Here is a 16,794-nt window from a genome sequence, read left to right on the forward strand (position 1 = left end):
TTGGCTCAGGTCGTGATATCAAGCCCTGGGTCAGGCTCCACACGCACCCTCCTGCTTGTTTTTTTTCTCTCTCTCTTTCTCTCTCTCATAAATAAATCTTTTTAAAAATAAAATGTGTCCATTTGATTAGTCATGATGAAATTAGGCTGAAGGGATTTATAACTTAATTAATTTAAAATGCAGTGTGTTTTGCTCCTATATTACCTTTGTTTCAACAACAACTGTGATTTGGTTTTTTTCCCCTCAGTATTCGATTTTCATCAAGCAGCTGATGGTATCCAGGAGCAACAGAGACAAGAACAAGCAGGAAAAAAGTAGGGTTTTTTGTTTTTGTTTTCGGTGCAGTTTAAGCAAATTCAAATCCTCATGTTTAAATTCTATGGCAGAGGTTTAAGAAAAATCATTAGAATATCTTGTTTAGATTTCAGAGAAAATCAGTAGGATTGTGAAAATAAACTTAGAGAAAATAGCAAAAAACAAAAAAAAACAAAAAAAAACCCCAGAAAATAGTTAAAGTAGCTTTATTCATTGTGATGATCTGACCACAAGCACAGCATCTTTCTTGTCTAACTCAAAGCTTGTTTTGATTTATTTTTAAGTCTGGGTACCACAAAAAAGGGCATTGGCCCAGTTTATTCTTCCAAAGCTGCTCGGAGTGGACTGCGGATGTGTGATCTGGTTTCTGACTTTGATGGCTTCTCTGAGAGGTAACTAACTTGTGTTTCAGAGTGGAAAGAGCAAATGGGATTTTTGGAATTTCTGTACTCCAGGATGCAAAGTGGTAAAAATCAGTGTTCTAGTTGAATAATGGTGATTGGCTTTTTTGCTTTATTTGGACTTTAGAATTATTTTTAATTAATTAATTTCAAATTAACTAAATGAAAAGTAACCTCATGATGATACCACAGCAGTACCTAAAGAAGGCAAAGCCAAAATTGTATTTAAGGATTGGAGTTTTTAATGGTTTGCCGAGAAACAGAGATTCCAGGGGGTACTTTGGTGGGGTTACCACATCCTAGAGTCTGGGCCCTCAGAGTTTCAGTTCTGAGGCCCCCTCCCCCCTACCTAGACATCATTAGGCTCGCAGGTACTGGTGAACTAAACAATAGCAATTGCCTCATTGACACTTACTCTCTAGAAAAATCTGCATGAGAAACCTAATCATCTTCAAAGCCATATGATGACTCAGTGACTGGGAGTTAATTGGTTGCATCTAATAACAGGTGGCATCAAAGGTCCTGCCTCTGTCTCTTTTAAAAAGCATCATATAGACTGTCCCTTTTTATTTTTCACATGATGTGATAGAATTCACATTTAAGTCTTGTGGTTTCAGATTTTAGTCCTTTTCCTCCTCTCCCCTCCACACACATTACCCTCATTATATTGTTGTTATTCCTAAATTTGAATAAAAAATACTGTTTCTGAGTGTATCGTTTATTCATGACTGATCTCCTGTTATAGGTTTTATTTCTTAGAATGTAGCTTCCGTTTGGGATTCATTTGTTATTAATACCACTTATCTGCAGAAACCATTTGAATTGAATGATACTATACGGACTGTTTCTAAACCGAGCTAATGTCTTGATTTATCTCTATTTCTCAGGTTTAAAGTTCTGGCTAACCAATACAAATCTATATACCCCACTTTGGAAATTGACATTGAAGGCGAACTACAAAAACTCAAGGTAAAAAAAAACAAAAACAAAAAGAAACTCAAGGTAATGCTTTCTGGCCTTTGTAATGTCCTTTTTAAAACTTGTTTGCCAGATTGGCATCTAAGATCTTTCATTCATAGTTGGCTTTGTGCTAGGAACTACAAACATAAGAATGAAGAACATAGAGTGTTTAATTTCCTTTATGGAAATTACACTGTTACTAAGAAGTTACACATTAAATAATTCATAGTGTAATAAATGCCACACAGATGTATATAAAGCATTGGAAATAAGAACTGGTAAAGCAAATGACTTGTCCTTTTTAAGTTTAAAAGCATAGAGGGCTACCTAAAAGGACATGGCATGTTTGAGTCACTACACATGATATGACTGAAATAAAATATTGAGTGGGGAGCAGCAGGGAGTAGGAGTTCATAGGTCTTGCATTGGTCTTATATGGAGTGAGAGGGAGTTTTTTAGCATTTATCTTAGAGTTCATGAAAAACTGTTGAGTAATTTTTTTTTAAGATTTATTTATTTTTAATTATTTATTCATGATAGATGTAGAGAGAGAGAGAGAGGCAGAGACACAGGAGGAGAGAGAAGAAGCAGGCTCCAAGCCAGGAGCCCGACGTGGGACTTGATCTGGGACTCCAGGATCGTGCCCTGGGCCAAAGGCAGGCGCAGTTTAGCGCCTCAGCAGTTTAGCTGAGCCACCCAGGGTTCCCCTATTGAGTAATTTCTAGCAGAAAAATGACTAGACTTGTATTATATAAAAATCCCTCCTAGCAATGTGGAACATAGATCAACAGAGGGGCAGCAGGAGATAACCTGTAAAGCTGGCTGACCCATTCTGGAACGATGCCCCACAGGGCCAGTGCCTTTAGCACTTTGTCTTAAGAGACGAAGAAGGTGATTGGCCCACATTTGGCAGGTTTTAGGTGTCAGTGGTGCTTGACTTTCAGTAAGCAAATCTCTTACCCTATCCACCCTTATATTTGACCCTGATGTTTAGTGCTTTTCAAGCTGGGTCCTATGTATCTGATTATTACTCCTTGTCTTCTATAAATAGGTATGAACATCAATTCCAGAGCTGAATAGGAATTTACAAACCTCATATGCCATCCTAGAATGGTTGTAGACCTTGGGCCAATCTACTCACTAAATTGCTTTAAAAAAAAGAAAAAAAGACTTCCAAGGAAGATACTGAATGTTAGGTATTTAGACTTCAGTGTATTGGTCATTGCTTACAATAGACTGCCATTGTCTTTTCATTCTGTCATGCAACAAATATTTTAAATTTATTATTGGCAACTTGGAAATAATCGCTGAAGTGTGGTATAGCTTTTTGGTTCTATTTTATCCATGTTTCGTATGAATGTAAAGTAGATGAATAATCATAAACAGAATTGGGTAAGAAGATTCTTAATAGGTGGTGTATGTCGAAACAGCACTTTAAGGAGCAAGGGACATGATGAATGGCATGGTCATTCAGGCATAAAAAAAAGGACTAAAATAGGAATAAGCAGGAGACTAGAACCAGGGGCAGGGACCAGACTTTCATCAGGGGTATAACATATTTGGTGAGTTCATGAGTGGATCCTGGAATTTCCATACTAGTCTGGCTAAATATGGAAACATAGTTAAAACTAGGTTTTATTGTAGTTATACTTCAGACCTTGAGGGAACTCTTGTTTATATTATATTTTTAATTGAATTCTAAAATTTAACAGTATTATTAATACTTTTAATATGTTTTGTAAAAATTTTATAATGCTCATGTGTAAAATAGTATTTGACATTATCTACTAATACTGCTGAGATATTGCTGTAATGGAATACAATGACAAAAGAAAATTAACAGTTATCAATATTTGCATGCTCAGCAATGTCACTTGTGACCTGCATCCACATATTGACAGTTTCCCTGATGGCGTGTTTCAGAACTCATGGTTACATGGATTATAAATGAGACTTTCTAAATACCTCACCAAGTATAAAAGCACGACGTAATATACTCCATTCTTCTTATTTTCCTGAGAGCTGGTTTATAAAGAATGGAAGGTTGACATCATTACTTGCAGTGAGGTTAATGTAGAACCTTTGAATTGCATCATTTCTCTACTGGTCTTGAGCTAGGGTCTCTCTTCTGGTTCTGGAGAATCAGGACAAGAGACCAAAGCTAATCCAAATGTTCAGTAGGGTGACTACCATCACTAACACCCTTCTGCTTTGAATGAGTTAAGTGTTTCTTATCACAGAGTCAGGTGAGTGTTACTTGTACTGATCATGTTGTAAATTTATTGGTATATATTGAAATTGGTTTTCGTCTTTGTAGGGTTATATGGAAAGGATTAAACCTATGGTGAGAGATGGAGTTTATTTCCTCTATGAGGCTCTACATGGACCACCAAAGAAAATCTTGGTAGAAGGTGCAAATGCAGCGCTACTAGATATTGATTTTGGTAAGTGAAATACGACTTGCAGAAGCTCATCTGAACCCTAAAGTACTAAGGATATACATAATTCCTGTTTGCCTTATAGGGTTTTAAAACAAGGCTTTTAGCTTGTATATTCAGGAATGATGGAAGTTTGAGGCACCTGGGTGGCACAGTCAGTTGGGCCTCTGCCTTCAGCTCCAGTCACAATCCCAGAGTCCTGGATAGAGCTCAGTGGAGGAGCCTGCTTCTCTCTCTCCCTCTGCCATTCCTCCTGCTTCTACTCTCTGGCTGGCTGTCAAATAAAGAAAAAAAATCTTTAAAAAAAAAGGAATGATGGAAGTTTGTCATCTACTAATCTTTTTTTTTTTTTTTTTTTTTTTTTTACAGCAATATTATAGAATACACAATCCATGTGTTAAGTTTTGTAGTTCATTAGAAAAATGAAATCACTGCTTGGGTCAGTGGGTTTGGGATTCTGTAAACTGGTTTTCATTGTTTGGGTCATGCTCCATTTACTTACCTGTGAGATTAGAGGAATCCTGTGGAAGGATCTTTAATTTAGCCTTTTTTTTTCTTTTTTTAATATTGAGAACTAAAACATGCCTCTTAAGATCTGTGGAAATTTGTTTAACTCCCTGGGCTTGGGATCCCTGGGTGGCGCAGCGGTTTGGCGCCTGCCTTTGGCCCAGGGCGCGATCCTGGAAACCCAGGATCGAATCCCACATCAGGCTCCCCGTGCATGGAGCCTGCTTCTCCCTCTGCCTCTCTCTTTCTCTCTCTCTCTCTCTCTCTCTCTCTCTCTGTGACTATCATAAAAAACAAAACAAAAAACAAAAAACAAAAAAAAAAAACTCCCTGGGCTTGAGATCCTGAATGGATTAGGGCATTTCTTCCATCTTCAAAAAGTTAACCCTTTAGTGTCTTCCAACTACCACCTCATTAGATTGTTGGCCTTTCTCTCTGAATGTGATATCAAACAGTAAGTCTGAGTGTTCTCAGCTCTTACTGACATTTCATTGGCTTTTGACTGCAAGAAAACTAACTAAATTATATTTCTTTTGCAGTAGATATGTATTTTTTACTCCATAATATGCCTGTGCAATCTGGAAAGAAAACAGTGTCTTATTGGCTTAGTGGGTAGTTTAGGAACAGGATTTGAGGGTGAGGTGGGGATGAGGGAGTACACTCCCCTTAGCTTCTCTTGTCATTTTTGGGATTATTCCCTGAATAGAGTTGAGAAGGTAGGATATTGAATACCACAAAATTCTTAGTATATTGGTATTATTCTAGGTTGTGGCTGTATCTTGAAAATCTGTATCAAGGGAATAAAATAAATTCATTTTTAAACTAACAGGAATGTGTTAAAAATACCTAGGTTATAAGTCTACGTAGTGGAATAACACAAGGGTTTTATCATGAAATTATTTAGCAATCCATTAGGTGAGTACGTACCATATAATAAAGGAGCCTCTCCAGAATGAGCAACTACATTAATAGCTCTAATTAGCTGTGTTTTTTATCTCACTACAAACAAAAAGGATCAAGGCTAAAGGTTGAGGTTTAAGGAGGGCAGTTATATTCAAGTCTGTCCAGTACCTAGAAAGTATTCAAATGGGGATTTTTCACAATAATTCTGTTTCAGAGTAATGTATATCTCTATGTGTGAATAATATTTGTTTCTTTTTTTAAGGAACTTACCCTTTTGTGACCTCTTCCAACTGTACAGTTGGAGGTGTCTGTACTGGGTTGGGAATGCCCCCGCAAAACGTTGGAGAAGTGTATGGGGTCGTGAAAGCTTACACAACTCGAGTTGGCATTGGTGCCTTCCCTACAGAGCAAGACAATGTAAGCCTATTTTTCAGTAGATCCAATTCTGAAGATTTTAAAATAAAACCTTCTGGGGTGCCTGGGTTGCTCTTTTGGTTGAGTGTCTGACTCTTGGTTTTGGCTCAGGTCATGATCTCAGTCAAGATCCTGGGATTGAGCCCTGTATTGGGCTCTGCACTCAGCATGGAGTCTACTTCAAATAATCTGTCCCTCTCTCACCTACTCACACTCGTTCCTCTTTCTCTCTCAAATAAATCATTTTTTAAAAATTGAAACTTCTGCTTTTTTTCCCCTTAATGAATTCTTATCTTACTGTGCATTTCACTTATGTGGGAACAGATGGGCAAAAAAAGATGAAGGGTTAGAGAGTACTTAAAGGTAATTGTAAGCACCAAGCTACATGAAGGTGGGTTTATAAGGGAGATTGAGATAGTGGAGGAGAAAGAAGTAGTTAAAAATAAGAACTGCCTCTCACTAAGAGCTTATTAGGAGCCAAGGCCGAGGAGAGTGACCTCCAGACTTGGTGTGATCCTAACCAGCACTTTCATGGTGGTGACATCGGGACAGGCACTGTCAGAGTGTTGTATACTCAGAAGCTCTTTGGACCTCACGACAGCCCAGGGAGCTGGGTAGTGGTCACTATCCCGCTTCTACACTTGAGAAAACTGGCAGGGAGAGCTGAAATCACTTGAGCAAAGTCACACACAGGGACTGGGCTGGGATTCAAACCTGACAGAGCAACATTTTAAAAAACACATAGTTGTATTGATGTCAGAATAGAAGAGATAGTGAAATGAAGACTTTAATCAGAAAAGTATAAATTAGGAAATAGATAATAAGTGAAAAATTAGGTTCTGGGGAATGGCTGTGGCTTAGATCTTTCAGCATTTTTTTCAACCTTATTTCTCTTTCTTTCTTTCTTTTTTTTTTTTTTTTGTGGATATATATTTTTTTTAATTAATTTTTATTGGTGTTCAATTTACCAACATACAGAAAAACACCCAGTGCTCATCCCGTCAAGTGTCCACCTCAGTGCCCGTCAGCCATTCCCCTCCAACACCCGCCCTCCTCCCCTTCCACCACCCCTAGTTCGTTTCCCCAAGTTAGGAGTCTTTATGTTCTGTCTCCCTTCCTGATATTTCCCAACATTTCTTTTCCCTTCCTTTATATTCCCTTTCACTATTATTCATATTCCCCAAATGAATGAGAACATACACTGTTTGTCCTTCTCCGATTGACTTATTTCACTCAGCATAATACCCTCCAGTTCCATCCACGTTGAAGCAGATGGTGGGTATTTGTCGTTTCTAATTGCTGAGTAATATTTCATTGTATACATAAGCCACATCTTCTTTATCCATTCATCTTTCGATGGACACCGAGGCTCCTTCCACAGTTTGGCTATTGTGGCCATTGCTGATAGAAACATCGGGGTGCAGGTGTCCCGGCGTTTCATTGCATCTGAATCTTTGGGGTAAATCCCCAACAGTGCAATTGCTGGGTCGTAGGGCAGGTCTATTTTTAACTCTTGAGGAACCTCCACACAGTTTTCCAGAGTGGCTGCACCAGTTCACATTCCCACCAACAGTGTAAGAGGGTTCCCTTTTCTCCGCATCCTCTCCAACATTTGTTGTTTCCTGCCTTGTTAATTTTCCCCATTCTCACTGGTGTGAGGTGGTATCTCATTGTGGTTTTGATTTGTATTTCCCTGATGGCAAGTGATGCAGAGCATTTTCTCATGTGCATGTTGGCCATGTCCATGTCTTCCTCTGTGAGATTTCTCTTCATGTCTTTTGCCCATTTCATGATTGGACTTATTTCTCTTTCTAAGGGTATTGTGCTTTCTACAACTCCTGAGTAGCTGAGAGTTTGTCCTATGGTTTTCAGGAGATCATCAAACTATAGTAGTTCTTGGAATAATTGCTTTGACTTATCTATTTTAATAAATATTTACTAACAACTTTGTTTTTAATATGTAGCATTTTATATGTTAAAATTTAAGAAGTTAGCTAACATCATAAAAAAATACTGGTTTTAAAGAAATGGTAAAAAATGAAGCCAAAGTGGATCTCTTTCAAATAAAGCCTACCTCACATAATATCCATCATCTGTATAGAATTCTGTCTTCCCACAAAGAGATGGAAAAATATTCCATGCTCATGGATTGGCAGAATTAATATTGTGAAAATGTCAATGTTACCCAGGGCAATTTACACGTTTAATGCAATCCCTATCAAAATACCATGGACTTTCTTCAGAGAGTTAGAACAAATTATTTTAAGATTTGTGTGGAATCAGAAAAGACCCCGAATAGCCAGGGGAATTTTAAAAAAGAAAACCATAGCTGGGGGCATCACAATGCCAGATTTCAGGTTGTACTACAAAGCTGTGGTCATCAAGACAGTGTGGTACTGGCACAAAAATAGACACATAGATCAATGGAACAGAATAGAGAACCCAGAAGTCGACCCTGAAATGTATGGTCATCTAATATTCGATAAAGGAGGAAAGACTATCCATTGGAAGAAAGACAGTCTCTTCAATAAATGGTGTTGGGAAAATTGGACATCCACATGCAGAAGAATGAAACTGGACCACTCTCTTTCACCATACACAAAGATAAACTCAAAATGGATGAGAGATCTAAATGTGAGACAAGAGTCCATCAAAATCCTAGAGGAGAACACAGGCAACACCCTTTTTGAACTCGGCCACAGTAACTTCTTGCAAGATACATCCACAAAGGCAAAAGAAACAAAAGCAAAAATGAACTATTGGGACTTCATCAAGATAAGAAGCTTTTGCACAGCAAAGGATACAGTCAAAAAAACTAAAAGACAACCTACAGAATGGGAGAGGATATTTGCAAACGACATATCAGATAAAGGGCTAGTTTCCAAAATCTATAAAGAACTTATTAAACTCAACACCAAAGAAACAAACAATCCAATCATGAAATGGGCAAAAGACATGAAGAGAAATCTCACAGAGGAAGACATGGACATGGCCAACATGCACATGAGAAAATGCTCTGCATCACTTGCCATCAGGGAAATACAAATCAAAACCACAATGAGATACCACCTCACACCAGTGAGAATGGGGAAAATTAACAAGGCAGGAAACAACAAATGTTGGAGAGGATGCGGAGAAAAGGGAACCCTCTTACACTGTTGGTGGGAATGTGAACTGGTGCAGCCACTCTGGAAAACTGTGTGGAGGTTCCTCAAAGAGTTAAAAATAGACCTGCCCTACGACCCAGCAATTGCACTGTTGGGGATTTACCCCAAAGATTCAGATGCAACGAAACGTCGGGACACCTGCACCCCGATGTTTCTATCAGCAATGGCCACAATAGCCAAACTGTGGAAGGAGCCTCGGTGTCCATCGAAAGATGAATGGATAAAGAAGATGTGGTTTATGTATACAATGGAATATTACTCAGCGATTAGAAACGACAAATACCCACCATTTGCTTCAACGTGGATGGAACTGGAGGGTATTATGCTGAGTGAAATAAGTCAATCGGAGAAGGACAAGCAGTGTATGTTCTCATTCATTTGGGGAATATAAATAATAGTGAAAGGGAATATAAAGGAAGGGAGAAGAAATGTTGGGAAATATCAGGAAGGGAGACAGAACATAAAGACTCCTAACTCGGGGAAACGAACTAGGGGTGGTGGAAGGGGGGAGGAGGGCGGGTGTTGGAGGGGAATGGGTGACGGGCACTGAGGTGGACACTTGACGGGATGAGCACTGGGTGTTTTTCTGTATGTTGGTAAATTGAACACCAATAAAAATTAATTAAAAAAAAAAAAAAAGAATTCTGTCTTCCACTTACTTTTTGGAAGATGTTCATCTCTGAGACTCTGACTTGTTATATGACCTTACATGTAATTCTACTGGATTTATAGCATTGGTATTATAATCCAAAGTCCTATTTTCTACTTCTAGGAAATTGGAGAATTATTACAAACAAGAGGTCGAGAATTTGGGGTAACCACTGGAAGGAAAAGAAGATGTGGCTGGTTGGACCTTGTTTTGCTCAAATATGCTCATATGATTAATGGATTTACTGCGTGAGTATTCTTAGAAACATTTATTTCAGGAAACTAAGGTATCATTCATGACCACAGGTTAAATTTTGTGGAGTGCAAGCTTGAAAAGTAGTACCCTGGTAGAAAAATTTCAGTTTAGCCTCCAGATGATACTGTAGCCCAAGGTTCAAGTAGACCCAAGGGAGAGGACCCCAGGTTGTCTTCCTAGATATCCACGGTTGGGAAAAGGGAATCATGATACTCCCACATGCATGTAAGTATAGAGGGAAGTCAGATTAGGTTGGTAGATGGATGGTGCATTTTGTTTATATGGAAGGGAAGCAATATAACTGATTTAGTGCATGGGCTTGATGAATGTAACTTCTGTTTTGAAATCTCAGATTCATGTGTTGTGGCATCACTTTGGACAAGTTAATCTTTCTATGTTTTTTTCATCATTAAAATCTAGATAATGTTATCTACTTCATGCGGGTGTTCTGAAAATTAGGTGAGAAATACAGTGAGAGCATATAGCACGCTGCCTGGCTCACTGAAACTGCTCAGTAAAAAGTTGCTATTAACACATGTATGTAAATAAGTGTACTCCTGTTTGTATTAATTTGGTTTAACTTCCAGCAAATAACAGAATAAAAGATTAAAAAGTAATTGTGGATAAGAATTTCAAACCTACTGTTTTATTTAAGCATAGATTTTCCCTTAAAACTGTTTCCTAGTTTATTGGGAGATTTGACATGTCTTGAAAAGGTCCTGAATGTGGTGTCCTTGCTTTGCTGTGACAATTTGTGAGCAGGAGGGTGGAGGTGATAGTAACCGGAGGGAAGGAATGAGGGTCAGTGGCCTGTGTGTAAATATACATGTATCTTGTAGTCCTCCATGCAGAACAATGAGTACAGCTGTGTCCCACAGAGTGCATCCATTCCTCTAGGCAACTGTCCCTCAAATATGTGTGGATCCATCATAAGAAAGCTAAGCGGGATGCCTGGGTGGCTCAGTCGGTTAAATGTCTGACTCTTGGTTTCAGCTCAGGTCATGGTCTCAGGTTGTGAGATTGAGTCACAGGCTGGGCTCCACGCTCTGTGTGGAGCCTGCTTGAGAGTCCCTCCTTCCCTCTGCCTCCCACTCACTTGTGTGCGCAAGTGCACGCTTTCTCTTTCTCTCAAAAAAAATTTTTTTTTAGTTAAAAGGTATATATAAATAAAAGAAAGTTAAACAAGATGGCATGGATCAGGGAAAATACAATTATTAGAGAAGTAACGCACAAGTAGATCAGTTAAATCTTTTTTTTTATTATGAGGAAAATGCACGCTTTATGTGTGGCACACTTTAGAATATAATCCTAACCAGTTTTTAAATTGCTTTGGAATGTTTAGCTTTGTATGAATTTTTCTTTACTTCCTTAGCAGATTAGATGTTACCGCCTTTAAGAGTCTGCTGTTTGAACACTGCCTTTTCTTCCACTTAGGTTGGCACTTACCAAATTGGATATTTTGGACATGTTTACGGAAATCAAAGTTGGGGTTGCTTACAAGTTAGATGGTGAAATCATACCTCATTTCCCAGGTACTTTTTTCAGTCTGTGATATAAAGAATATTATTAGGTGAATGTGTTCGAACAACTTCATAAAGCTCTTTGGTGTATAGTTTATGATCTATAGCCACAGGGTTGATATGCTCTTTGTGAATGGTGGGAATATATTCACATCTCATCAGCATTTGTTCCATAGCTGCTATGCATTTGGGTTCTGGTTTGCAGTAATAAGCATGTGTTCAGACTCAAAATAGGAAAAAAGAAACATAGTACCTCTGAGCCCAGCCCGCTGTGCTGCTCCTGAATTTCATCTTCCCTGTTTTGAAAGTAACTTCTGTGTAGGCATTCCTCTCTTCCTTGAGCAGTGTGGGATAGAAGGGAAAAGTACTGCTTACACGTGTTTAGCAGGCTCTTAATATATTAAGCTACGCTGTCCTTCAAGCCACACAAATGATTTTTTCTGATACTCCTATGTCAAAAGTAGTTGGTTGTAGGAAGACTTCCTACATGATGCACTGTTTCTTCAGGCATATCGTTAGTTACAGGATTTCTTCAGTACTCAGGAAGTTCCTTAAATGTTTCCAGCTTTCAGAAATAGGAACCGGTCATTTATTTAGTCATCCTGTAAGGCTGGGAATATGCCAAACAAAGGAATATTGACTAGTTTAATGAAACTTGGTAGGCTGCTAGGTCTTATGACTTGCTAGTGACAACCAGTCCTTAGGAACTGAGGATCACCTCAAGATCTTAGAAACACATTTAGTCATTATCTGTTAGTCCACATCTGGGCCATTTCCAGTTTTGTTTCTCTTGACCGTGTTTTCCTTGATTGTGGATCACTGTTTCTGTGACGAATGACTTCTGATTAAATGCACTTCTGTTGTAGTGACTCCTATTCTGTTATCTTCCTCTGAAGAGTATTGTTTCTTGTTTTAGGGGACAGTTAAATTACTGGGTAATCATCTTGAATTTGTATGAGCTTGGTTTTCTGCTGTGTTCGTATAGTTATGTGAAAAGCCCAGGGTGTTTCCCAAACCTCCAAACTAGTATGGGTCAGCCTCCAAATTCTGTCTCCTCTGTGGGTTGTATAGAGCTGAGTTTTAGGTTTTGTTATGGAAGGTCTGTAGTCCGCTTTACTCTTGAGCATGGTTTTTCATTTTAAGGAACAGCCTTTCTGCTATCTCAGCTGGATGCCAGGAGAGTTATCAAGGTATAAAGAGCTCTCTCCAATCTGGCAGTCCTGGAGCTCCAGTGTACCCTACCTTGTCCCTTTCCTTCTTGTTAGCACAGCTTGAAATCTAGAATCTGTCCCACTCAACTGTGTGACAGCATCTATCCGGAAAGCCTCCAGTGGTCCCGCGGGTCCCTCCTATGTAAAGTTGAATGCTAGCCGTGGGATGTCTACATGGACTTGTAAGGAGTAGGAGCTCTCTGGATAGCTCTGTCCTCTCTAAAACTTGACCATGATGAATCTAGCTGCTTCCACTGCACTGAAACCAGTTACCTACCTTCTCAGCTCAGTGGGACCACTGTTCTCTGGTGACTAGTGTCCTGACTTCCAGTGGCTGGGAAATTGCCCCTGGGCAGAGTTGAGTAGTTTCAGGACTTGTTTGTAAGTTTTATTTTTCTCAGAAACTGCAGTTCTGTGCTGCCTGCCTGTTGTCCACACTGACCAGTCATGGGATATGGGCTGCTCCAGGGAGGCAGCTCCCTTCAGACGAGGGCAGTTTCTGAGGAAATTCTGAACAAGCATCCTCAGTAGGCAGTGCTTCCAGAGCTGAGGGGAATGAGTGTCTAAATCCTGAACTGGGAAGTCTGGACAGTATACCTACAGTATCCACTATATGGTCTCTAGTCAAAGAAACTGTTGTTATTTCTGTACATTCTTCGTTTCTATTAGGGAATACAGTGAAAATGGTTAAGTGAGATAATGAAGACAATTTCCAGCTAAGCTTTTGTACAGTTACAAAATCAGTAGATTTTCCAGATGAGAGCAATATAATAAGTCTCCTTTCTGTGAGATTGCTGCCTTTATGCAGGGCCACAATCTCTAATCCACAGCACAGAAATCTAAAAAGCTCTAAAAATGGAAAGTTTAAAGTTTAGCACCAGAGTCCTTTGACAGCAAAACCTGACTTGGGTTGATATTAGAATCAATAATCTGTCTGCTTACAGTGAATAATCCTGTTGCTGCAGGAATGTGTTTGATTATGAAAATATTGCCTCAGGTGGTAAATGTACTGTCTGACCTTCCTACACTCTGGGAAACTGCATTCCATAACATATCTGACTCCAAGGATTTTTTTTTAAAAGGTTTTATTTATTTATTCATGAGAGACACAGAGAGGTAGAGAGAGAGAGGCAGAGACACAGGCAGAGGGAGAAGCAGGTTCCATGCAGGGAGCCTGACGTGGGACTCGATCCTGGGTCTCTAGGATCAGGCCCTGGGCTGAAGGCGGCACTAAACCGCTGAGCCACCCGGGCTGCCCTGACTCCGAGGATTTTGACAAGATTATGAACCTATAACATAGCAAAAAGTTGTTTGACAATAGGCAGTGTTCTACCAAGAGAAAACAGACTTACCCTTTAACTTTCAGCAAACCAAGAAGTCTTAAATAAAGTTGAAGTTCAATATAAGACGCTCCCAGGTTGGAACACAGATATATCAAATGCAAGGACATTTAAAGAACTACCTATTAACGCACAAAATTACGTTCGATTTATTGAGGATGAGCTTCAAATTCCAGGTAAGTATACTTTATGAACAACTATCTTTACTTTTCTCTACTTCTAACTTAATTGTCTACCTTTGAGATAGGATCAAAGAAAGATCATTGTTACTTTGTAGAGTGTTCACAATTTGTACGAATGCCCAGGAAGATACAAAATAATCTTATCTCTTAGAGTAAATATAATCATTTGTTTTTAATCTTTCATATGCCTGAAGACCTATGCCTCACACCATTTTGACCCTGTCTTAATTGTCTGCCACTCTGATTTTTACCCTGTGACATTCATGCTTGTTGCTTTCTCCCTCTTAGTCACAAATCCTTTTGTATCTTTACCTCCACCAAAAATGGTTTGTGGGTTTGTGGTTTTTCCATTTGGGATTAAATCACCCTTGGGAGTTGAAGTTTGTTGAATAGTTAGGAAATAACAGGTATAGAAACAACAGGAAATCCAATTTGAAAAAAATAGAAGAGGAGAGTAAAGAATAAAACTTTATTAAAAAAATCTAAACTGGCCAGGGAGTTAGGCATCACCAGGTAATGGCTGTCACTAGTCTTTCTTTTGACACATTGCTTTCTTCCTTCTACTTGCACTGGTAGAGATTGGAGAAACAAAAGTGAAGTGGGTAGAAGGTGTCCTCTATGTAGAATCCATTATTCACTTATTCTGATTTGTATTGTGGTATGTCTCAAATATGAGTCTCGTTTTCCAGATTGCTAACTGTCCCTACCAGCGTGATGTCAGATTTAGTCAGCATGTTTGCTCTGGCTCTTAGTCAACATTTTTTTGAAATACAAGCAGTAGTGAATTTAACAGTGACCTGTGTAAAATTCCATAAAGGTTCTCCCATATGGTACAATATTTAGAGATTCCTATGGAAAGGTACAGGCTGTGCAAGTTAAAATAGTATTCTTTTCCAGATGGTTCTACTTTTTTGAGATAAAAAAGTTACACTGTTACCTCTTAGCATCCTGCATTTATCAAATATGCTTATCTAGTTATTAGGGACTTCATCAAGGATTCTTTAGGTCCCTGCTGGTTTGGGCCAGTATTTTGCTGACCTAATTATTAGGCATTGAGGACTTGGAAATACCACACGATTAAAACTGGAACGAGTAAGGCACAACACCTGTGCTGGATCCTGACTGCACGTTCTTCCAGCAGGACAGCAAAGGATAAAACAAGTGTTGCTAGAATGCAGCTCACAGCTAGCACCTAATAAAAGGAAGTTATTAGAAGCTATCTCAAAAGAATGTGTGAAAGCATAAGGGTGGTGCCATATACTATCACAAAAGGCCCCTGGCACTGTTAAATAGTGACCCTGAGAAAAGTGAGGGTCTTTTCTCTCCAAGAATTGAACATTATAAATAATACTATTCTTGTACCTTTTTCTCCCCTCGCAGTTAAATGGATCGGTGTAGGTAAATCCAGAGAGTCTATGATTCAACTCTTTTAAGGATTTCCAGTGACGCAAGAAACACTCCTTGAGGGGAGGGGAAAGGACTTTCTTAAATATTACATTTACAATCTGCGAAGTTCAAGAATAAAGACATTGAATTGAGTTTTAAGCCCTCCAGTTGTTTCCAGTCATTCAAGATGGCTAGCTGGTGAGGAGATACTTTGGCGTGTTCCAGTGTCAGCTGCCTTCGCTGGCAGAATCGCCGAGTCATGTGTTGCTCCTGCTGCTCACGGTGCCACGTTTTCTGTCCGTGTTTAGTCATAGTATGATCCATGTTGTTTGAAATCTAAGATAGAATTCCTTTCAGTGTAGTTTTTCTTCATTATCGTCACTGTGTGTTCTTTGGTTTTACCTCTATTAAATGGGAAGAACAATTAATGCAGTTTTGCACAAATATTTTTTACATTCTGGTCATTCAATTTGTCATTGTGATCTTTGCTCTTCGACAAAAATGATGAGAAGAAGGGTCTGTAAACTTTTGTAATGCTATAAATTCTGTTTCACTTGTGAACTGTTTATTTTCTGCTGAGACCATTGCAAATTTGAGCTTTGGCAGGGGGGGAGGGGATTATGTTCATGTATCCTTGAATTTGTACAGAACACAAAACTTGTTTCTGTCTGTAAATTATTTAATACATTGGACATTTAATTAAATGTTCAGAGAAAGATGTTCCCTAAAGCAACAATCTTAATGTTTAAAAAAAAATTAGTCATTAAAAGATCATTGTGATAATTGGTGGATATTTTACTTTAATTTCAGACATTAACTATGAAATGTATAGCTGTCCTTTTCTATCTTACCATTATTTCTAAATCTAGTGGATTGATTTTCAGCATTGTGCCTGCCAGTATGCCTACAAGATTATCTTATATAATAAGTGTCCAAATGAACCCAAATTGTCAGTCATAATTTTGATCATGCCTTTATTTTTTCTTTCTTGGAAAAAAAGAGGTTTTGTTTTCACAATTAGGCTTAACATACTGTGTTGTAGATTATCCTTCAGTGAACTCTTTTAAATGTTAAAATTAGGTGCCACTTAAATTTATTTTATTATGCCATCAATAGCTGATTAAAAAGAACCAAATATTTCTAGTA

General features: G+C 38.6%; 1 protein-coding gene across 1 annotated transcript in view; it reads left to right on the forward strand.

Moving 5' to 3' along the window:
- Positions 1-16,794, forward strand: part of ADSS2 (adenylosuccinate synthase 2) — a 38,523-nt gene extending 21,729 nt beyond the window's left edge. The window contains exons 5-13 of the mRNA XM_026003410.2: positions 248-314; positions 600-707; positions 1,604-1,685; positions 3,994-4,120; positions 5,787-5,941; positions 9,878-10,002; positions 11,444-11,541; positions 14,107-14,256; positions 15,643-16,794. Coding sequence (XP_025859195.1) covers positions 248-314; positions 600-707; positions 1,604-1,685; positions 3,994-4,120; positions 5,787-5,941; positions 9,878-10,002; positions 11,444-11,541; positions 14,107-14,256; positions 15,643-15,695 — 965 coding nt within the window. The 3' untranslated portion in view covers positions 15,696-16,794. The remainder of the gene's footprint in view (positions 1-247; positions 315-599; positions 708-1,603; positions 1,686-3,993; positions 4,121-5,786; positions 5,942-9,877; positions 10,003-11,443; positions 11,542-14,106; positions 14,257-15,642) is intronic.

Source organism: Vulpes vulpes, chromosome 13, assembly GCF_048418805.1.
Source record: "Vulpes vulpes isolate BD-2025 chromosome 13, VulVul3, whole genome shotgun sequence".
In the NCBI taxonomy this organism is placed as follows: domain Eukaryota; kingdom Metazoa; phylum Chordata; class Mammalia; order Carnivora; family Canidae; genus Vulpes; species Vulpes vulpes.